The sequence below is a fragment of the Colobus angolensis genome, unplaced genomic scaffold (genome assembly GCF_000951035.1).
Source record: "Colobus angolensis palliatus isolate OR3802 unplaced genomic scaffold, Cang.pa_1.0 Scaffold133, whole genome shotgun sequence".
Taxonomy (NCBI): domain Eukaryota; kingdom Metazoa; phylum Chordata; class Mammalia; order Primates; family Cercopithecidae; genus Colobus; species Colobus angolensis.
Window position 1 is genome coordinate 4,975,447 of NW_012114411.1, and position 23,862 is coordinate 4,999,308.

The following is a 23,862-nucleotide window of genomic DNA, read 5'->3' on the forward strand; positions in this document are numbered from 1 at the left end:
TTTAAATCCTGTAAAAGAGAAAAAAAGCAAATTGCCTTGCCACTTGCATTATCCACTGTAACAGCTATTTTTTTTTGCACCTGTCATTTTAAGGATACGATGATTTGGGCTGCTGTACTTCGCGTTTTTTAAAAACTGATTTATTTTTCCCGTTTTGGGAAAAAATCTCAATGGATTACGATCATGTTTCTTGATATATAGAAAATAAAATAACTGCAAAAACTGTGATTTTAAAAATATATCTTTATGCAAAATAACTGTAAATAAAACTACTACTACTATGCTGATAGTAGTGGAGTAGTATTATTGATGATATATTGATTACTATCTTGATAGTAGTGGTATGCTATTATTGCTCATATATTGATTACTGCATTGATAGTACTACTATATTATTATTGATTATATATTGATTACTATAGTGATAGTATTTTATTATTGATCACATATTGATTACTGAATTGATAGTAGTAGTAGTATGTTACTATTGATTATATATTGATTACTATGCTAATAGTAGTATATTATTGACTATTGATTACATTGATAGTGGTAATTATTATTGATTATATATTGAGTACTATTATATATTGATAATAATAACATATTATTGATTACATAATGATTACATTGATAGTAAGAATATATTGTTATTGATCATATATTGATTACATGCATTGATAGTAGTAGTGTATTATTATTGATTGTATATTGATGACTATGTTGATAGTAGTAGTCTATTATTGATCATATATTGATTACTGCATTGGAAGTAGTAGTGTATTATTATTGATTATATATTGATGACTATGCTGATAGTAGTAGTATCGTCAGTAATGCTAATCGATAATGGAAAGCCATTGGGACAGTCCTTCAGAGGCTGTCTTTGAGGAGCCCCACGGTAGCTGGATGCTTTCTGGGTGTCTTCTATCACATTAGAGTGGAAATCAGAATTCCTTCTGTTTTCTTCTCAGATTCGGTTCCAGTGCAAAGGTCGTACACTTTTTGGGGTCCACGAAACCTTGGAACTACAAGTACAATCCACAGAGTGGCTCGGTGTTGGAGCAGGGCTCAGCGTCCAGTAGCCAGCACCAGGTGGTGTTCCTTCATCTCTGGTGGACGATCTACCAGAACAACGTGTTGCCCCTTTATAAAAGTGTCCAAGCGGGGGAAGCACACGCATCTCCTGGTCACACAGTAAGTGGAGGATTCCCTTAAAACCCATAGCTGAGGACAAGGAGAACATCCTTGTCACCAAGGTCTGGCGTGGTTTTTTCTGAAATGCCCCTTTTTTGTCTAAACACTGTAGTTCATGTAAAAGAATACTGAGAAGCAAGTACCTTTTAAAAAAATTTTTACGTTTTAGCTCAAAATAGAGAATGCCTAATGAGTAGATATCTTGTTTTGATTTATAGGCCTGGTGCAGAAATAGGTTATTGAAATTAGCCATCCTCATCAGAGTAAGAGACACTCATGGACAGGTGGTTCACAATGACTGATTACGATGTCATTTGGGCCAACGCTTTCCACTTGATAGCATCATTTGAGATAGCAATTGGAGGAAGTGTCTGAAGAGGATTTTGTCAATTTTTGATTGACACCAAGTTGATTTCAGAAAATATAATGATAGCCCCTAGATGTGCTAAATTGTGGAGTAGCTGCAGTGTGTTGAATGTGGACTGCATCTGCCTCACAGAAGACCTTTTGCAATTAGGACTCAGGAAACTTTTTATTCCTAATGGCTTTTTTCACTAAAGTAAAAAACAACTTGAGCTTTTTTTTTTTTTTTTAAATTTTACTAGTGCATTTGTACTAGAGTACCAGAGTATTTTTTTGTTTACTAGAGTAAAGAAAACTAGAGTTCTGTTTGTTTGTTTTTTGAGACAGAGTATTGCTCTGTTACCCAGGCAGGAGTGCAGTGACGCGATCTCAGTTCGCCTGCAACTTTTGCCTCCCGGGTTCAAGCAATTCTCCTGCCTCAGCCTCCCGAGGAGCTGGGATTACAGGTGCCCGCCACCACACCCAGCTAATTTTTGTACTTTTAGTGAAGACGGGGTTTTGCCATGTTAGCCAGGCTGGTCTTGAAACCCTGACCTCAAGTGATCTACCCGCCTCAGCCTCCCAAAGTGCTGGGATTACAGGCATGAACCACCAAGCCCGGCCTTTTTTTTTTTTTTTTTTTAACTAGAGTATTTGCTAGTACAACAGAGTCTGCTATCAGCACATGCATTGCCTGGGAAATTGAAAAGAATCCTATTTTAATTTTTAGTATGGTTTTTTATTTGGGTGGAGCTAGGGGCTACTTTTTAAGGACTGCTGAAAATATCTCTCACCAAGTGACACTAGCAAGTGGGTGTTTGTTTGTATTCACTTCCCAAACATTGACTTGCCACATATTTCCTGCTGGGCGTTTTGCTAAGTACTGGATTACTAAGTACTGGAGTGCATAGGAGGGAACTTTAAGGCTTAGTGTCAAATGGTTCTGAAAGAAAACATTTAGGACAATTATTTAGTGATTGCAGATGGGAGCTGGGAGCCCTGGCTACACAGGGCCCCACCCCACCCCCAGGACAGCGGGTGAATTGAGGAGACATAGGGAAGACTCGCTCCATGTGTCTATTTTTGTGCAGCTTTGCCTCAGTGATGTGGGGGCGCTGTGTGCAGATTCAGTGTCTGGTGTTGGAGAGCCGTGTGCAAATTCAACACCCAGTGCCGGCGTGCTGTGTGCAAATTCGCCACTGGGTTCTAACCAGCCTGCTCAGGGCCTTCCGGAGCCGACCCAGATAGTGGATGAGACCCTGTCCCTACCTGAAGGACGCCATTCAGAAGATGTAAGTACCTGCATTCGTCACAGGTATGGTGGAGAGTCAGACGCTGGCAAGCAGTGACAGAGCAGAGAGAGCCGGCTTCCCTGGCTCTCTGGGGAGGGGAGATGGAGGGAAAGGCTGGTCTTTAGTTTGCTGTGGCATTCAAGGCTCCTGCATTTATTTGCATTATGGCACGCCGAATCAAGCTGACCTGCAGAAAGATGTCTATGCCCCAATCCCCAGGATCTGTGAATGTCACCTTGTGTGGCAAAAGGGAGTTTGCAGTTGTGATTAAGTGAGGGACCTTGCGATGGGGAGGTATCGTCTTGGATTATGGGAGTGGGCTCTTAGTCATCACAAACCTCCCTTCAAAGAAGAAGGCAGACGTGTGAAGGTCAGCGAAGGAGTGTGAAGCTGGAAGCAGAGGCCAGAGAGAGAGGGGACTGGAAGAGGCTGGGCTGCTGGCTTTGAAGATGGAAGAGGAGGCCACGAGCCAGGGAATATAGTGGCCTCCAGAAGCCAGAGAAGGCAGGAAATGGATTCTCCTCCAGGTCTCCAAGAAGGAACCAACCCTGCTGACACCTTGATTTTAATCCACTGGACTTCTGGCCCCCAGAACTATCAGATGGTCAGTCTGCCTTGGTGTAAACCACCCAGTTTGTGGCCATTTCTTATGTAGCAGCTTCAAAAAACTGATGCCACATGGAGACAGATGCTCACTCTCCTGCAGTTTACAGATTCTGCGGGAGCCAGAGCTCATTCAGGTTCAAAAAGTGAGGCTTCCATCAGTGCCCTTTCAACCCAACTGCCTGGCCGTGCATCCTGAGTGGTTTCAACCGAACCCCTGACTTGAACAGTGGTTCAAATGAAGATGAATTCCTGCTGGGGTTCAGTGTTCAAATGAATGTTGACCTGCACAGTGCTGTCTATTGAGGCTGAGTCTGCAGCACTTTGTCCCCATCAAAGAAAAATGAAAATACACCTTGCTTGCAAAACAAATAATGGAGGCCATCATTTCTCCAGCTCCAATTTCTAGGCGAATACTTTGGAATAATATCTTGTGTTTAAAGATTTCTTGGGGCCAGGCATGGTGACTCACACCTGTAATCCTAACACTTTGGAAGGCTGAGGTGGGAGGACTGCTTGAGCCCTGGAGTACGAGACCAGCTGGCAACACACTGCGACCTTATCTCTACAAAAAAAGTAAAAAAATTAGCTGGGCATGGATGTGTGCACCTGTAGTCCCAGCTACTTGGGGGGCTGAGGCAGGAGGAACACTTGAGCCTTGGAGGTTGAGGCTGTAGTGAGCTATAATCTCACCAGTGCACTCCGACCTGGGTGACAGAGTAGACACTGTCTCAAATTAAAAAAAAAAAACAAAACATTTCTTGTTTTAAATCTTTACCACTCATCCTAACAAGTTTCTCAACAGAATTATTTTGAGGTCATACTTAGGGAAGGGTCTGGGGACTGGGGTGAAGGAAAGTGATTCTCGTCTGTATATTTCAGATAGCTCTGGGAGAGCTGTTTCTTGTTGCTTATAAACGAGTGACCTTTGCATTTTGCACACATTGCTGTGGAAGACACCACAGGCTTCGCTGTACTATGGCGTAAATTATGCTCTGGCAACTTTATGCATTAATAATGTTGGAGTGGTGATTTCACATTGACCCAAACACATTGAAAAGATGTTTAGGTTCAGATGGTGAAGACTGAGGAGGTGTACAATTCGCTTTTCTGGTTTTTCATTCCTTGTGGTGTGCCCTGAGCACACCATAGCCTGGGTCTGGCCGCAGGACGTGCCTCATGGGAGTAAAGTCAAGGGCCTCTGCTTGTTCCTGCCGGAATGGGAAGAATTCCATCGGCTGAGCTCCTACATGATGTGCAAAACGGCTGCAGTCGTGCTGAGCCGTGCTCGTATCAGGATGTCTAAGGAAAAATCGCATTTACATTAAATGTTTAGTAGGCAACCAAGTTTAGACTAAGCCAAAGAGTATCCGAGAATGCTGTGGCATTCAAGGCTCATGCTTTTATGTGCATTACAGCACCTTAATGCCAATGGAGGGGAACTCTGATCCCCTGTTGATGTGTGTTGAAAATAATTGAATGCTCAAACTCCTCGCCTAAAAAAGAAATATTATTGAATGCTTCGTAAAAATAAATTTAGGAAGTGTATTTTGCCAAGGTTAAGGACACACCCGTGACACAGCCTCAGGAGGTCCTGACGACATGTGCCCAAGGTGCTCGGGGCACAGCTTGGTTTTATACCTTTTAGAGAGTCGTGAGGTATCAATATGTTTAAGAAGTACATCGGTTCAGTCTGGAAAGGCGGGACAACTCAAAGTGGGGAGGGGGCTTCCAGGTCATAAGTAGATAGAGGCAAATGGTTGCATTTTTTTGTTTAGTTTCTGATTGGCCTTTCCAAAGGAGGCAATCAGATATGCATTCATCTCTGTGAGCAGAGGGGTGACGGAAAGGAATGGGAGGCAGAGGCCCTAAGCAGCTCCCCGCTGGACTTTTCCCTGCTTAGTGATATTGGGGTTCCAAGATTTATTTTCTTCGCAAGACTCTATTGAGTCCCCAGAAAACGGGTTTCAAACCATCTTTCTGATTTCTGGTTACATAATTTTAATCTTATTCTGTCACTGAATCTTGTACATTAGTAGTTTTGCAAAACTGTGGCCTGAGGTTTCGCTGAATAAGGATCATTTTAAAGGATTGTGTTTTTGCAGATGATCTTAAAAGCATTCTTCTTTTTTTCTTTTTTCTTTTTGTTTGTTTTGAGATGGAGTCTCACTCCATCGCCCAGGCTGAAGTGCAATGGCGCGATCTCAGCCGCTCACTGCAACCTCCACCTCCCGAGTCCAAGCAATTCTCCTGCCTCGGCTTCCTTAGTAGATGGATAAGCATGGGCCACCACATCCGGCTAGTTTTTGTATTTTTAGTAAAGACCAGGTTTCACCATGTTGGCCAGGCTGTTCTTGAACTCCTGGCTTCAAGTAATCCACCTGCCTCAGCCTCCCAAAGTTCTGGGATTACAGGGGTGAGCCGCCACACCTGGCCATTACAAGCATCCTTCAAAGTTTATTCTGAACCACGGTGGGCACTGCCTCATTCATAAGGGCAGCCACCCTCTTTCAGAAGCAAGTGTGTATTCTCTACCCTTCAGCCCCTTGAGGGATTTCCATGGGTTGTCACAGCCCCTGAAAACAAGCTTCCCAGGGCAAACAGTGGTTTTCCAGAGACTCCAAAAGTGAAAACAGTCAGGACGCTCCAGTCCCAGCTCCAGCCCAAGTTGTAGCCGTGTCAGTCTCTGCAAAAACAGAACCATTTCCAGAGTGAGAGCACTTAGCACTTTGGTTTCTCTAAAACAGTGCCCATCATGTTCAATTCATATTAATCTCGATGGAATTGTTACCGTGGATTTTTCTTGACATAAGTCACTTCTACTTTTGCTAGGGATTCATAATTGTCGATGAGGTGGCAACTTAAAGAATAGATACGTAGCTTCATGTTTGTCTGTCTGTGAGCCACATTTCAATCAGAGCCAGTCAAGCCAAACCAAGGAGAGTCTTTCCCGTGGAGGGATTGGGGCTTCTGAGGAAAGCTCGTGGAGAGACTCATGATGACAGAATTGAGGATCATCCTGCCTTGATGTCCAAGGAGATGAGCAAAGACACAAAAGCACATTCATTTCACCCCAGTTAAGTGGTGTCTATTATCAAAAAGACAAAAAATAACCAATACCGGTGAAGATGTGGAGAAAGGGGAACTCTTCTCCACTGTGGATGGGGATTAAAAATAAACACAGCCAGGATGGACAAGAGTATGAAGGTTCCTCAGAAAACTACAAATAGAACTACCACATGATTCGGCCATCACACTACTGGGCATTTATCCAAAGGAAAGGAAATTAGTATATTGAAGGGACATCTGCCCCCCGTCCATGTTTTTGCAGTTTATTCACAACAGGCAAGATACAGATTCAACCCAAGTGTTTGTCAAAGGATGAATGGATAAAGAAAATGCTGTGTATAGATATGCCATGGAATACTATTCAGCCATCAAAAAGAAGGAAATTCATCATTTGCGGCAACATGGATGGAAATAGAGGACATTATGGTAGGTGAAATAAGCCGGAAACAGAGAGTTAAACACCACATGTTCTCACTCATCTGTGGAAGCTAAAAAAATTTAATCTCACAGAAGTAAAAAGTAAGGCCAGGCATAGTGGCTCACTCTTGTAATCCCTGCACTTTGGGAGGCTGAGGCAGGATGATTGCTTGAGATCAGGAGTTTGAGACCAGCCTGAGCAACATAGCAAAACCCTGTCTCTACAAAAAAATACAACAATTAGCTGAGTGTGTGGTACTTGCCGGTGGTCCCAGCTACTCACAAGGCTGAGGTGGGAGGATCGCTTGAACCTGGGAGGTCGAGGCTGCAGTGAGCTGAGATCATGCTGCTGCACTCCAGCCTGGACAGCAGAACGAGACTCTGTCTCAAATTAAAAAAAAAAAAAAAAGAAGTAAAAAGTAGAATAGAATGTACTAGAGACTAGGAAAGGTGGGGGAAGGAGAAGATAGGGAGAGATTTGTTAAAGGATACAAAATTACAGCTAGACAAGAGGAATATGTTGTCATATTCTATAGCCCTGTAGGATGACTGTAGCCAACAGTAATCTATAGTTTCAAATAGCTGGAAGGAAGATGTCGTATGTTCCCAAAAGAAAGAAATGATACATATTTGACATGGTGGATATGCTAATTACCCTGACAGGATCACTGAACCTTGTAGGTATTGAACCATCCCTGTGTACCTCATGAATATGTACAATCATTATGTGTCAATTTTTAAAAAGTAATTAAAAAAAAAAGTATGTTCAACAGCCAGCAGCCACAAGAAGACCATCAGCTGGTTTCATCCACAGCAAGAGATTGCAGTGCCCGTTGGACATTTTTGGCATGGCTCCAAATCCCCACCCCATCCTCAAGGGGCAATATTGCAGAAAGGAGGAGGGTGGGAAAAAAATTCTCAAGAATTGGAGAATCGCCAGTTTCCAGGGCCCAGAACAAGACCCAGGAGGAGATGAAGATCACCCTTGCAGGTGGAAGCTGTCCCTGTCTGGGTAGTGCTGGGGACAGTAGGTGGCCCTTCTGCTGTCTGTTTGAGCATGAGCTCAAGGCCAAGGGTAAGGTGAGGGGAGATGACCCTCAGCTGGGCTGAGCGTACTTTGTTTAGGGTATTTAAGCAGTTCTCAAAAGTGATTGCAGAGCCTGTATCTCCCATCTCAGGGGCTATGCCCAGCCTCACCCTCCCTCCAGCCCACTGTCATGCCCACCCTTGGGCTTCAAAAACATCAATGGAAGATGATAGTGCAGGCCCTTAAATGAATAAACTGCACATGCACATCGCAGAGGGGGCAGCAAGGGAGACGGAAACAGACAGGTCCAGCTCAGATGGAATTTGATCCGTAGGAAAGTGATGAAGTGAAGGAGGGATCTGTCCGCCCTGCAAGCGGCCCCAGGCACGGCGTGAAGGGGAGGCAGGGAGAGGTCACACTGGCCTCAGACTTGGACACTGAAATGTTTAGTTACAGCAGGAGCGGGGACGCCTGCATAGGTCATAGGGAAAGGAGGGGACACCCAGGCATTGGAGACCCAGTGTGTAGAAGACTGCGAGACCCGCTTAAATGTTTAGCAGAAAGGAAGAGAAATTCAAATAGAGAGCTTCAGGAGTGGGAGGAAAAGGTGGAGGTGAAACCAAAGCTGTTTAAATACAGATGATCTTCGATTTACAGTTGGTTTACATCCCAACAAACCCATCGTAAACTGAAAATATCTTAAGTCAAAAATGCATTTAGACCAGGTGCAGTGGCTCACGTCTATAATCCGAACACTTTGGGAGGCCAAGGTGGGCAGATGACTTGAGCTCAGGAGTTCAAGACCAGCCTGGCCAACACAGTGAAACCCCGTCTCTACTAAAAATATAAAAATTAGCCAGGTGTGGTGGCGTGTGCCTGTAATCCCAGCTACTCGGGAGGCCGAAGCAGGAAAATGGCTTCAACTTGGGAGGCGGAGGTTGCAGTGAGCTGAGATCACACCACTGCACTCCAGCCTGGGCGACAGAGCAAAACTCAGTCTCAAAAGAAGAAAAAGAAATATAAGTATAACCTTAAATAACTGGGGAGTGTTATGTTGGCTGACTGCAACACAGATACAAAAAACCCTGACAGAATAAAAAGAACACTAACAAAAAAGGTATTTTGGGCAGGGCACGGTGGCTCACACCTGTAATCCTAGCATGTTGGTAGGCTGACGCAGGCAGTTCACTTGAGCTCAGGAGTTTGAGACCAGCCTGGCCAATACGGTGAAACCCCGTCTCTACTAAAAATGCAAAAATTAGCCGGAAATTGCTTGAACCCGAGAGGTGGAGGTTGCAGTGAGCTGAGATCATGCTAGTGCACTCCAGCCTGGGCAACAGAGTGAGACTCTGTCTCAAAAAAAAAAAAAAAGAAAAAGGTATTTTGGAGTTCTTGTGTCCACATAATTTCATCCTTCAATCTCATCCCCCATTCTCCCCACCTCTCCATCCTAATGGAGGTGAATAGTGGGTTGGGGAAATTGACCTAAAAACATTTGTTATGGTCTATATATTTTCTGATGAGGGTATTTTTCTAAAAACAATGAAGTCTTCAGGCTTTTAAAAGGAAGGGGTTGGGGAGAGAGGGGAGGGAGAGCGTCAGGACAAATAGCTAATGCATGCGGGGCTTGAAAGCTAGATGGCGGGTTGACAGGTGCAGCAAACCACCATGGCACACGTATACCTGTGTAACACACCTGCCCGTCCTGCACATGTATCCCGGAACTTAAAGTCAAAACAAAACAAAACAAAACTCTGTTTAACAAAAGGTATGTTGATTGATTGGAGATTATTGTATTACTGTCACATTTTCCAAGACAATATTTAATAAAACTGAACAAGGAGTTGAAAATTTGAGCTGTTTTGTACACTAGTTTTGTGACTTTGGATAAATCAATAAATATTTCTGAACATCTTAAAAAAAAAGGGAGGGATGCTGTCCATACGGTATCTGATATATAGCTCACCCTCCGCGTCTATGGGTTCCGTATCTGTGGATTCAACCAAGCTTGGATCAAAAATATTGGGGAAAACAAAATTGCATCTGCACTGAACATGCACAGACTTTTTTCTCTTGTTATTATTCCCTAAACAATACGACATAGCAAGTATTAACATAGCATGTGCGTTGTAATAGGTATGGTAATTAACCTAGAGATGATTTAAAGTCTGTGGGAGTACGTGCATTGGTTATGTGCAAACACAATTCCATCTTGTGTCAGAGACTTCAGCATCCGTGGGTTTTGGTATCCCCAGGAGGTCCTGGAACCAATCCTCTATGGATATCAGGAGAAATTCCATTTCATGAATTCGCACCCCAGGTGGTCTTTGAAATGAGTTGTGCAACATCACTGCCACCTGCTGTCCATTGACTGAGTTACTCTGGGTATTTTATTTAGGGGAGCTGAAACACAGATTTAAAAATAAAAGGTTATTTTCATAAATCGCAATAACGTCATAAAAGCTGAGTGTGCGTCTGGGGCTCTTTAGTCCAGTAGCTACTTTGGTATATATAATGATGGCAAGGTTGACGTGTTTTGGTTTTGTTGTTGTTGTTTTTGAGACAGGGTCTCGCTCTGTTGCCCAGGCTGGAGTGCAGTGGCACGATCTGGGCTCACTGCAGCCTTGACCTCCTGGACTCAACTGATCCTCCCACCTCCTCCCAGGTAGCTGGGACTACAAGAGGTGCCACCACGCCTGGCTGATAGTTTGTATTTTTTGTAGAGACGGGTTTCACCATGTTGCCCGGGCTAGTCTTAAACTCCTGGGCTCTAGTGATCCGTTCATCTTGGCCTCCCAAAGTGTTGAAATTACAGGCGTGAGCCACTGTGTCTGCCCCAGATCTGTGTTTTTAAAAGTAAAGCTGAATATTAATTTTTTCCACATACATTAATGTATTAAGGAAAAAGTTGCAATTAGTATCTTCTCCAGTGTTTTGTCTTCCAGTATTTGGGGTAGGGAAATGTAGTCAATTAAAAGATCACAGATGTCCTTCAGTTTTTTTTTAAGCTATCAAGGTTTTTTACTCGTTTGTAGCACATCTTATTTTATTTATAATATACTTTTTTGTTGAAGTATGCCCTACTTTTTTTTTTTTTAAATTAATTTATTTTTTGAGACAGAGACTCGCTCTGTCATCCAGGCTAGAGTGCACTGGTGAGATCTCGGCTCACTGAAGCCTCCGCCTCCTGGGTTCAAGCAATTCTCCTGCCTCAGCCTCCCAAGTAGCTGGGACTACAGGCGCCCGCCACTACACCTGGGTAATTTTTTGTATTTATAATAGAGCCGGGTTTTCAGCATGTTGGCCAGGCTGGTCTCGAACTCCTGACCTCAGGTGATCCACCTGCCTCAGCCTCCCAAAGTCCTGGCATTACAGGCATGAGCCACCACGCCCTGCCTCTACTGACATGTGTAGAACCGTTGACTGTGTCCCATATATCTGTGACACAGTTATCTGCATTTTCTGTCAATCTTTTTCCCTATACTTCAGTCTACTGACTTATTTTCTAGTTAACTGATCTCTGTGGCTATGTCTAATCTGTTGTTAAACCCACATTCTAGTTTCAGTTATTATGTTTTTAGTTCAAATTAACATCAAGTTAACATCAACGTAGTTTCAATACTACCTTGAATATTTTTATCTTTTTTCCCACTTTATTTATTTCTCACATTTATTTATAGTCCATGTCTGATAAATTACGTATTTGGTGGTTTCAGGTGGGTTTGGTTTTGTTGTTTACTTTTGTTTGCTCTTCATTTTCACTCATTTGGTCTTTTCTTGTTGTGTGATAGTTAATTTTTAAATTGACAACCAGACAGGGTAAATGAAAAAAAATTGCAAAGACAATTTGTAGCTCTGAATCATATTATCATAACCCAAAGAGGATTTTTTTTTTTTTTTAATTCATGTGATTTGATGTGATTTGTTCATACCCTGAGGTAGTTTGCCCAGACCCTATCTGGGGCTGAGCTGGAGGGAAATTGGGCTTCAGTGTTTGTGAGAACCAGTCTATTTCTGGTTCTCCTCTCAACGACGTCACAAAAAAAAGCTTGTGGTGTGTACCAGGGTCCCTCGTTTGTCCTGATTATTAATAGTTATGGGCCCCTCAGCCTCCTAGCACTGCTGGCAACTCTACTTAGTTTCTCAGCTTCCCAGCCTCTTATTTGCCCTGAGTGGAAGTAAGGTACCAAATGTAATGTTTACCTCTTCTGTTTGTCTCTGATATCTTCGCTCTTAATTTTGTGCTACTTTAGTAGCTCTCTGATGTACTTAAAAAACAAAATTCTAGGCCAGGTGTGGTGGCTCACACCTGTAATGCCAGCAATTTGTGAGGCCAAGGCAGGCAGATCTACCTGAGGTCAGGAGTTCGAGACCAGCCTGGCCAACATGGTGAGACCCCATCTCTACTAAAAATACGAAAACTAGCCAGGCGTGGTGGCATCTGCCTGTAATCCCAGCTACTCGGGAGGCTGAGGCAGGAGAATCGCTTGAACCCAGGAGGGAGATGTTGCAGTGAGCCGAGATGGCGCCACTGCACTCCAGCCTGGACAACAGAGCGAGACTCTGTCTCAAATAAATAAAATAAAATAAAATTCTATATACATTATTTGTGCAGCCTTTTTAGGTATTTTTGGCAGAAGACTTAGTGTGAAACAACAGCTTCACCAATTGCTGAAAGTGGAAAAAATCTCATTTCACTTCCTGAGCTGATGCATATATATTTGTATTTTTAGCATTTACCACCTCCAGCAGTAATAACTTTCACAAATGTATAGCCCATAATGCAAAGGAGTGCTTCCTTTTTTTTGCTGTGAATGTTATCTCCTTGGATTGTGTACTGGAACATTCTGTGTCTGTTGTCTATCTATTCCCTGCCTCGTCTGCCTTTACGATGTCCTCTCTCAGCTTTCATCTTCCCAGACGGAGCATTTTGTTTTACGCATCTCTGCATATCTCAGCCTCTCTCTCCAATGAGTTGAGAATTCTTCTCTGGCCTGCCTCCAGTTTCAGAGTCTCTTCTTTCAAGGTGACCCCATCTTCAGTCAGGCTTTTAGGGGATTAAATCAGTAGAACAGTTATTACCTAAGAATAAAAAGAAATGCAGTTTGTAAAAGTCACATTTTATATTCATGCGTTCACAAGCTTGCCAAAAATGTTCTTAAGAGCAGACTTTGAGATTGCTGCATTCTCATCTTAAAATTTCTCTCTACATGATACGCAAGGAGGAAGTTTCTATTTTTTACTAGTAAAAATAATGGCCATATTTATTCATAAATGTTGGTTTATGTTTCAGTCGTTAGTATTAATTGTTAAGTAAGCCTGTGAGTCTTGATTAGAAACATTAGCAAGGGCTGGCTGAGCTTCTTCTCTTCCTCGTTTGAATTCATAAGATTAACACATCTGCAGAAGGCAAGCTGAAAACGTCCATCATTATTTCATCCCTTGCAATCAAACATATAACCCGGAGTTAAATCCCTTCCAAGGAAGGATTATACTTCATGATTGGCCCCATGGAACTTATTTATGTGTTTATTGTTGGGAGAAATTAGATTACAGAAACAGATTGACATTTTCCCTAATCCAATTTAAGGAGTTGTGTTTTGAGCACTTCTTCTTTGCCTGTCTGGCTGCTTCATTTATCCATCACAATAAGTGTCTGTGCGACATCTCACTGAAAGCCCCATGACTCAGCGAGTCATTTCTCCAGGTCCTTTTCCTTGATGTGTCAGTATTCAAATCCAGGACATCCCTCTACCAGCCCTGGTTGAAGAAAGAAATTATTCATTTTTATGGGATTCTTATGGTTTATGATAATGCAGTTATTGCATTCATCATTTTTTCCCAAGACCCATTTTGGTGTTTTGCAGACCCTGGAAAATCATGTACAGCGAAGGGCAAGGCTTGGCGGACACGGAGGCACATCCCCAAATCCCGCCCTCTCACTTGCTAGCTCTCGTGTGCTCTGGTATGTTGGACAGTATCTCTGCCTACAGATTAAACTTTGCAGCAGTAAGAGGGAAGGCTCTACCTGTCTGCCTCATAGGGCTGTGGGGATTAGAAGGAATCATGGCTGAGAAGCTTATGAGTGTCATTCAGCACCCAGCCATGAGCATCTACTAAAAAAGGAGTCCTGTTATCATGGTTGTCTGATGTCTTTGACAACTTAGAATTTTGTATTACACCATAATTCTTAGAACTTAATTTTATGTTTGGATTTTACATACATAGCTGAGATCTGAAAGAAGAAGCCCATATTTTATTTAATGTCAATTTTTAAAAATTTCTCTCCAGCTGTATTGAGGTACCACTGACAAATGAAAATTGGTATGTATTTAAGGAGTACAATTTGATGCTTTGTTGTATGTGTACATTGTGAAACAATCACTGCATCAAGCTAATTAACATTTTCATCACCTCACATGAATGCTGTTTTCTCCTCCTCCGCCCCCTTCCCCCCACTCCTCCTCCCCCTCCTCCCCCTGCTGCCGTTCTTGGTAATGAGAACATGTAAGATCTACTCTCATAGCAAATTTTAAGTATACAATCCTATATTGTGAACTGTCGTCACCATGCTGTACGTTAGATCCCCAAAACTTATTTATCTTGTATAACTAAAACTTCATATTCATTCCTTCACTAACATATCTTCATTCTAAGCTCCCCACACCAGCCCCTGGCAACTACTGTTCCACTCTTTTCTTCTGTGAGTTATTTAAATTGCGCTTTCATAGGCTGGGCATGGTGACTCTCACCTGTAATCCCAGTACTTTGGGAGGCCGAGGCAGGCAGATCACCTGAGGTCAGGAGTTCAAGACCAGACTGGCCAGCATGGTGAAACCCCGTCTCTACGAAAAATACACAAAAAAATTAGCTGGGTTTGGTGATGCGTGCCTGTAATCCCAGCTACTTGGGAGGCTGAGGCAGGATAATCACTTGAACCCGGGAGGCAGAGGTTGCAGTGAGCCGAGATTGCACCACTGCACTCCAGCCTGGGTGACTCTGTCTCAAAAATAAATAAATAAATAAATAAATAAATAAATTGCACTTTCGTGATTATGAGTTAAAATAGTCAAATTTTAAAAAAAGTTCATGATTACAGTGTTCTCTTTTACATCTTAAAGTTTCACTAAATCCCACTACTAATGACTTTTGGGAGTGTCCAGTTTTTACACCTTTTTTCTGTTTCTGTGCTCCTGTTCCTCTGCCTTAGGGCATTGCACATGCTGATCCGCTTTCACGTGCATTTTTCAGCATGTTCTTCTTCTTACTGCATTTCAAGTGATTCTACATCATTGGCTTCTACTCGTCCTTCGGGCTTCATTTTAGATATTACTCCTCCAGGAGTGTCTCCCCCTTTAGACCAGGTGAGGTCTCTTGATAACATTTTCTTTCCTAGAATTGATAACCATTTTCTTTCCTAGAATTTCTCATGGCTTGCCATTTTGTATTTGTTATTTGTTGATTTTCTGTCTTCTTTGACAGTAAGCTTCATGAAGTGCTGATCGTATCTGTACAGGCCACTGTTTAATCTTCACTACCTACCGCTCCATAAACACCTGTGAAATGCATACATTCATGCCTCAATTAGGAGAATGAACTGGACATTCTCCTAAAAGGGAATGCTAGGATCAGAAATTTGGGAGCTGAGTATCCAAGTGACTGATCTCCACCCCAGCTGACATCACTCAGAATCTCTGGGACCATGGCCTGGGAGTCTGCATTTGAAGGATTACAATTCTCTTATGTTGGCCTGGTGCCGGCAAGAGGGGCTCATGTTGAGGCTCAACCCTATCCACCCCCAAGAATTCCACAGTGTGTTTTCAATGAGGGTGTCAGTATTCTGTGATCTCTGTTGCTCACACTCATTAAGCTAACTGCTTTGTGACCTGACCTGATGGGGGCCCCAGTGTTTGGACACAGGTTTGCTTCTTGACCCTGTATTTGTCAAGGTAGGCTAGCTGCTATAACAGATAGCCCCCAAATATGTAAAAGTTTATTTCTTATTTGTATCACAGCCAGCTGGGGTGGCCAAGGTACCCTCTACTCCATGCAGTCTTTCAGGGATCCAGGATGCTCCTATTGTGCACCACCTTCTAGGGAGTATTAGGCACTGTTGCTGATGGCAGCCATTGTACATAATGCATTAAGTTATCTCCTCCACATCTAGAATGATGTTAGATATGGACCATCCTTGGGAGAGTTGAGAGAAGAGTCACCTGATTTGTTCTCTGTTTGGTTTTATTTTCTTATGGAGGCCCAGTTCAGAGAGGATGGAGGGATCTTGTTTTTCACCTGGCTGGTGGAAGAAGAGAGGATAGGAATATCTTATTCCTGTCATTGCCCAGCCTAGAGGTGACTCACATCACCTCCTCGCATTCACTCCATCTGCTTGTGAGAATCACTTCCATGGTCCTGTCCAGGTGCAAGGAGATCACAAAATGCACTTGGACATTAGCCCGAGAAGAAGAAGAAGAAACGAAGACAGGTATTGGTGAGCGTGTCACCTTGCCCCAGACCTATCCCGTATCAAGTTATATTTGCACCATGGAGGCAGAAAAAAATAGAGTGGGTGTTTTCAATTAAGTTGCATTTATTTGCACGAAGGTTTGACTGAACTTGCCTTTGCTCTTTCTTTATAACAGATGATAGATTGTCCTGAAATTGAGACTCCTGCCGTGATAACGTGTGACCCACTGTCCCAGCCTTCCCCTCAGCTTGCAGACTTCACAGAGACTGAAACCACCTTGGTATTCCTCATCTATATGACCTACGCATGGCCAGCTCTCTCATTGCTTGTTATTTTCTCACAGTGTCTAGCGCCATTACATACCAGTGGGGGCCATGTGCTTTTAAAAATTCCTCCCATTTTCTTTTTTGAATGGTTTCTCCCACCTAGAATAAGTTGTGTTGTAATTAGTCTATTTCTGTATTATGCAGGTGGATAAGGAATCTGGCTGTCTTTTCGAACTTACTGTGGGGTTTTCTTTTTGGTCATTTTGTTATTCTCTTCCACTTTGCTTAAAAAAATTAGTAAGAAAAAGATACAGCATCAAGATGTCATCTATGTCTCCATTAATTTTTTTAAACTTTTGATAGGACTTGCACCATGTCTAAAATCAGTATTCCATAAGTATGGATTTTATTTTAATTCTTTTTTTCACTAAATTTACCCTTATGAATCTGGGCTTTTATTGCCACATATCATCAGAAAAGTGGCTTTATGGACACCCCCCTTTTTTTTTAAACTCTCAGAGAGACCATCTTAGTAAAATGCTTCTGTAGGCATTTGGTATAAACAAGTCAAATCTCTCTCTGAAAAGTTAACTTTCAGGAATTGCATAAGAACTTGTAGCATCTCCTCTTGTCTGAGACATAGTGGATGGCTCAGAAAAAGTGAGGGGAGAGAAGGTGAGCTATTTTTAGCATTCCCAGAAAAAAAAGATCGAGCGCAGCCCATTAATTTTTTTAAAAAAGTTAATTACAGGGCCGGGTGCGGTGGCTCACGCCTGTAATTCCAGCACTTTGGGAGGCCGAGGTGGGTGGATCATAAGGTCAGGAGATCGAGACCATCCTGGCTAACACAGTGAAACCCCGTCTCTACTAAAAATATAAAAAATTAGCTGAGCGTGGTGGCAGGCGCCTGTAGTCCCAGCTACTTGGGAGGCCGAGGCAGGAGAATGGCGTGAACTCGGGAGGCAGAGCTTGCAGTGAGCTGAGATCGCGCCACTGTACTCCAGCCTGGGCAACAGAGCGAGACTCCGTCTCCAAAAAAAAAAAAAAAAAAAAAGTTAATTATAATAAAGATGGGTTCTTGCTATTTTGCTGAGGCTGGTCTTGAACTCCTGAGCTCAGGCAATCCTCCTGCCTTGGCCTCCTAAAATGCTAGGATTACAGGCATGAGCCACCACACCTGGCCTCAACCCAATAATTTGATTTTATTTTACCCCAGGATAAAGAGTTCTTCGTCATTTAGATTAGGGCTACAGTTCCCTGCAGCCCACCGCAGACTAATGATCGAATGATTATGTTTTAGCAGCCAGCAAATCAAGTCGAAAGTGTCCCATCCGAGGAAACCTTTGAACCAAGCCAGGAACTCCCTGCTGAGGCCATCAGGGACCCCAGTCTGCAGGATGCACTGGAGGTGGTATCCAAATTCTTCCCCTTGCCCAAGGCTCCCGGTGGGGGCCATCTACCGTCACTGAGGTCAACTGCATGCACACAACAGCTGTTAATTTTTCAGCCTCATTTAACAAAAGATAAGAATGGACTTTCCTCTTCCCCTGCCTCTGATTCTTCTGTCTTCTCTCTGGCGTTTGCCTGGGGTGATCGGCTAACTCTCTTTTGCCATCTTCAAGTCTGATCATCACGCCTTTTCTCTCTTTAAAAACTGTTCTGCAAAAGTGATCAGGAGGGAAGTTGAGGGACTATGGTAATTAATGCATAGCAATCCATTTTCTGAAATGAAGAGATTGAAAGCTGAAAATTGGAGGGAGTGGGGCATGCAAATGTTCGAATCCAAATGGGGCATGCAAATGATTTCTTCTTTCGGGATGAAATGAGAGATGCATGCTTTCTGTTCCTTCCTCTTAGAGATGTTCTCATCTTCAACTACATTCTCTCCATGAATGCATTTAATGAAAGCAATTGCTAACGTTTTCTCTTTCTCTTTAAGCATGATCTAATAACACCATTTGGTCTTTAAGTAATAATACAGCTCTAGAGCTAGGTTTAGGTCTAGACTGAAAGTTGGTATTGAACGCATACTTTAGAATGTGACCTACTGTATCATAAATGTTTTTGTTGGCTAAATGCCTTCCCTGGACAGTCATCCTTGGAGAAAATGTGAAAGTTTTTTTCCTCATTCTTTCTTGGTTAATGTTCAAATGCAGCATTTCAAACTTAATTTCTAGAGCTATTGGTTGAGGTCAAGATTTCTTATAAACATATGAATGTATCCCTTCAGCATGTTCCACCCTTGTGGTCATGATTTGAGGCTCTATGAATTGAATCTGTAGTTATTAGTGGGTGACAGGGCATCATTGTGAGGTTGGGTAGACCTACGTTGGACAGCTCAGACATGTGATAGGTTTGGGATCCTGGGTGAGTTCATTACTTTTTCTTTTTATAAATTATTATTATTATTATTTAGAGACAGGGTGTTGCTCTGTAGCCCAGGCTGGAGTGCAGTGGCATGATCATAGCTAAACAATCCTCCTGCCTCAGCCTTCCAAGGAAATGGGACTATAGGCATGGGCCACTGCAACCAGCTAATTTTTTATTTTTATTTTTTGTAGAGTTGGGGTTTCACTGTGCTATCCAGGCTGGTCTCAAACACCTGGCCTCAAGTGATGCTCCTTTTTTGGCCTCTCAAAGTGCTGGGATTACAGGCATGAGCCACTGTACCCAGCCTGAGTTCACTACTTTGCTTCAGTGTTCATGAGGTGGAGACTGGGTTGCCCACCTCACAGAATTGGAAGGAGGGGTATTAAAAAGGAGAGTGGTCTAGGGAAAGCCCTAGTTAGTGCTTGGCTCATAAAGATGAGGAAAATTTCGGTTACTGATTTGCTAAACTGGGGCACTTTGACCTTCTTCTCCTGTGTGTCCACACTGTCCTCTAGGGGACCTTTATTTAGTATCTTGTATAATACCCCAATTCATCACATTGGAGCAGCTTGTTGTTTTCTTGGATACTCACCTCTTGTTAGCAAAAATGTCACAATCACTGTGTTGTTTTGTCTTGAAAACTAGTATGGGGTTGAGAGCTGTAGGTCCTGTTAATTCCAGAAACATTTCATTCTCAGGAACTGAATAGATCTAAATGCAAGTGCCTTAGAGGGGAGAAATGCTGCAGTATCCTGAAGTGGACTTTTTAATTTATTTGTTAACTCTTGCTATTACCTTAATCAATAGGATGACTGTCTTTAAATAAAATATAATATATGGGAATGAGTGTAGAAGGCAGAATCTTATATGTAAAAACCTTTTAAAAACACTGTGGCAAGTAATTAGAGAAGAAAGTAGTATATGCTCATGGCGTAAAAACTCAAATATATCTTTCTATGTATCTATCTCTATACATATCATGTATCTATCTATCTGCCTCTTATCTGTTTTCTTTTTTTTTCTTTTTCTTTTTTTTTGATGGAGTCTCACTCTGTCACCCATTCTGGAGTGCAGTGGTGCGATCTCAGCTCACTGCAACCTCCACCTCCCGGGTTCAAGTGATTCTCCTGACTCAGCCTCCCAAGTAGCTGGGACTACAGTTGCCCATAATCAAGCCTGGCTACTTTTTGTATTTTTAGTAGAGATGGTGTTTCACCATGTTGGCCAGGTTGGTCTTGAACTCCTGACCTCAACTGATCCACCCGCCTCGGCCTCCCAAAGTGCTGGGATTACAGACATGAACCACCACACCCAGCTATCTATGTGTTTTCTATTTGTCATCTCTCTCATCTATATATCCATTCATCCTCACATCTAGATAATAGATACATAGATATAGAAGAGATAAATGATAGGTAGTAGATAGCTAGAGATGGTAGATAAATGAATGATAGAGTGATAGATAGATAGAAAGAGAGAGATATTTTAGATAAACAGATAAATCATAGAGTGATAGATGATAGATAGAATGGATAGATGGATGGATGGATGGATAGATGGATAGATAAAGTGATAGAAAGTACATAGGTAGATAGAGATCACAGATAGATAAATAGGTAGATAGATGATGGAGTGATAGATGACATGATTTATTGATAAATAGAATGGATGGACAGATGGATGGATGGATGAGTGGATAGATAGAACATAGGTAGATAGATGAGACAGATGATAGATAATAAATGGTTGGTAGATGAGACAGATGATAGATAGATAGATTGATAGATAGACAGATAGATGTGTGTGTCTATTATTGTTACCACCTTTAAATTTTTAAGTCTTTTTCTAGTTCTTGGTAAGAAGTGTCTAAAGCAAACATATTTATTCTTTTTGTTGACTCATCTGAAAGCCAAACAAAAGTGTGTGTGTGTGTGTGTGTGTTGTTACATGCTTGCATATTCATCTATTTTTTCATATGTCCCTTAAGAAGGGAGAAACTCTGCATTGAAAAAACTATCAGAATTATCATTTAAATTCCTTTGCCAAGCAGTCCAAATTATTATAGGCTTTACTTACATGAGGTGAGTTTTTTTTTTTTTTCATTTAACGTAGTTTGGTTATTCACTGTCATACAAAACAGAAGTTTTGGTGGGTGAGAGTACTAAGTAGTGTGTGTGTGTGTTTAAAATGGTTTAGTGGCTAGAAATGAAAACAATTCAGAAAAAAGAACACATACAATTACATTTTATAAAATTTCAAGAAAACTTAAGCAAAAAAATTATCTTCTAAGCATATTATACTAAAGCTAGTGTGTATTTAGCTCAAAAGAAAAGTGCTGCTGGGTGTGCAGGCTCACGCCTGCAATCCCAGCTCATTCGGAGGCCAAGGCAAGAGGATTGCTTGAGCCCGGGAATTCAAGACCACCCTGCGCAACATAATGAGACCCCATCTGTGCAAAAAATACAAAAATTAGCTGGGCATGGTGATGTGCACTGTAGTCCCAGCTACTGAGGAGGCAGAGGTGGGAGGATCTCTTGAACCCAGGAGGTCGAGGCTGCAGTGAGCTATGACTGCACCACTGCACGCTAGCCTGGACGACAGAGTGAGACCCTGTCTCATTAAAAACAAAGTGCTAGTGATTCGCAGTCTCTTTTAGAGAACTGAGATGCATCTTTCTGCAGAAGCCACACTAGCTGGGTTTTAGCAGTCTTTCCCTCGATAACGGACAGCTGCAAAAACCATCTCCCACTGATTGTCTTCCCTAGGTTGACCTGGCCGTCTCTGTTTCCCAGATCTCGATCGAAGAGAAGGTGAAGGAATTGAGCCCAGAGGAAGAGAGGAGGAAGTGGGAGGAAGGCCGTATCGACTACATGGGGAAGGACGCGTTTGCCCGCATCCAGGAGAAGCTGGACCGGTTCCTGCAGTAATCCGGCAGGTGGTGGGCGTTGTGTGTAGTTAGACAATGTCCTGTTGGGTGGTCCTGTTGTGTGGAGATCTCCTCTGGTCCTTTCAAAGGAAAATGCTGTTGAACCTTGTGCCTCTATTTATGCTTAATCCATGTGAGTGCCTCACACAAAAAACGTAGAGTATAGAAATCTACCTTAATGCCCATCGCCCCAACCCCTCCACCAATGCTTTCTGGGCTTTCTTCAGAGGTCAGTTCTACCCTGGAACCTGTTGGCAAAAGCAAGCAGTAATAAAATTCTAGTAGACCCTTGATGGTGGTCTCTGCTGTTGCCCGAAAGACCTCTGAAGTACGCTGGAGCTGTGTTGTGCAGGTGCTATGAGACCTACCCTATTTAGAATTAAACCTCACTGCAAATTTCCTCCCATTACTAAGCTAACAACACTAATACATGTATTTAGCACCTCTGAGGCTTTGCCAAGGAGATCCGTTTCTGTAGGGCTAAGGAAACATTCAGACATGGTGACTTTGACTCTCATTTGGACTTGGCGAAGCGTATCTGAGAAACACCCCGGCTGTGGTCTCTCTGCTTTAAATCCTAACAGGACTTCCTAGAGCGTTGACAGAAATTCTACTTGTGGACTTAGGGAAGAAAGATTGTAGGTGGCTTGGGGGATGTAGGTGGCTTAGGGGATCTAAACCGATTCACTTGCTGGTTGAGAAAATCAAGGGCTTGTCCCCAAACAATTTAGAGCAACAACTTGCTCAGGATAACAGGATCTAGAGATGCTCCCTGCTTGATGACGAAAGTCAGGGTGCAGTCGGTCACCTTTGACTGCTGTTGGCTTGCTCTCTACCCTCACTACCTCAGTTCTTAATAACTTAGTGAATCGCTGCGCTCCTCAAAGTCATTTCCACTCAGCTCTTTCCAGAGAATTCTGAGTTTTCTGAGACGGGACACTTTATTCCACGAGAAAGCCTCATTGTCGGAAGTATCTTCATTGAGTGGGCACAGTATGCTGTGTATCTCAACAGGTGGCTGTCGGGGGCCACCGAGAGTGTCGTTAAAAATGGGCATCGTTGTAATAAAGAGAGGAAAGTGTGATTTTTGAAATGTTTGGAAGGTTTATTTATCATGCACATCCCAGGGAAAAGCAGAGAGTAAATTAGAGATGGGATAGGAAGGTTGTGGGAGAACTCGATTCTAGCCTGTGTCAGCTGGATGTGTTTACGTGGAGAGGAGTGGCCACTTTTTAGGTCACCTGAAGCAGTTTAGCCTTTGGATAGAGGAACCTGCCTGAATTTATGGCATTAGTGGTGGCATTTTTTTGGTGCAAGATGTGGTGGAGGGGCTGTTTCTCTTTCCTTGTGGTTGGTTAATAATCTTCAGTCGCAGAGGGCGATGTTCATAGGAACATGGCTACAGTCTCAGGTGAGTCAGGGCTGGATGGTCATCGGCTTTCAGAGGGAGACCACAGGAATGTTCAGGGAAAAAATGTCAGCTTCTCTGAGGACCAGAATTCATGTTCACAGGCAGTGATGAGTTGGCTTATGGAGTGAGTCCAGTCTGGGATTCTGCCATGCATTCTAGCCTGTATCATCTCATTTGGACAAATGCTGACACGTTTAAATTAAAATGGTAAAAAACAGCCATGTGGTCTCCTTCCAGTGTGTGTTTGCCTGTTTCCTGCGATATCAGAGTTATATTTTACATTAAACCAAGGGTAGGGCCTTTCTATTTTATTTTCAGCCTTTTCTATTGTATTTTGTTTTTAAAATAGTAAGCATTGGGCTGGGCGTGGTGGCTCACTCCTGTGATGCCAGCACTTTGGGAGGCTGAAATAGGTGGATCACTTGAGGCCAGGAGTTCAAGACCAGCCTGGGCAACATGGTGAGAGCCCGTCTCT

The 23,862-nt window shown here is 42.7% G+C and overlaps 1 protein-coding gene across 5 annotated transcripts in view; it reads left to right on the top strand.

The window, feature by feature from the left end:
- The window catches only part of GYG2 (glycogenin 2), a 52,827-nt gene extending 29,221 nt beyond the window's left edge, over positions 1–23,606 (top strand). For 3 of the 5 annotated variants that reach the window (XM_011934281.1, XM_011934280.1, XM_011934282.1), the window contains 5 exons: positions 975–1,197; positions 2,631–2,831; positions 16,590–16,694; positions 17,981–18,088; positions 21,816–23,606. In XM_011934281.1, coding sequence (XP_011789671.1) covers positions 975–1,197; positions 2,631–2,831; positions 16,590–16,694; positions 17,981–18,088; positions 21,816–21,977 — 799 coding nt within the window. In that variant the 3' untranslated portion in view covers positions 21,978–23,606. The remainder of the gene's footprint in view (positions 1–974; positions 1,198–2,630; positions 2,832–16,589; positions 16,695–17,980; positions 18,089–21,815) is intronic. The other 2 variants (XM_011934283.1, XM_011934284.1) reach the window with 2 other exon arrangements.
- The last annotated feature ends 256 nt before the right edge of the window (positions 23,607–23,862 follow it).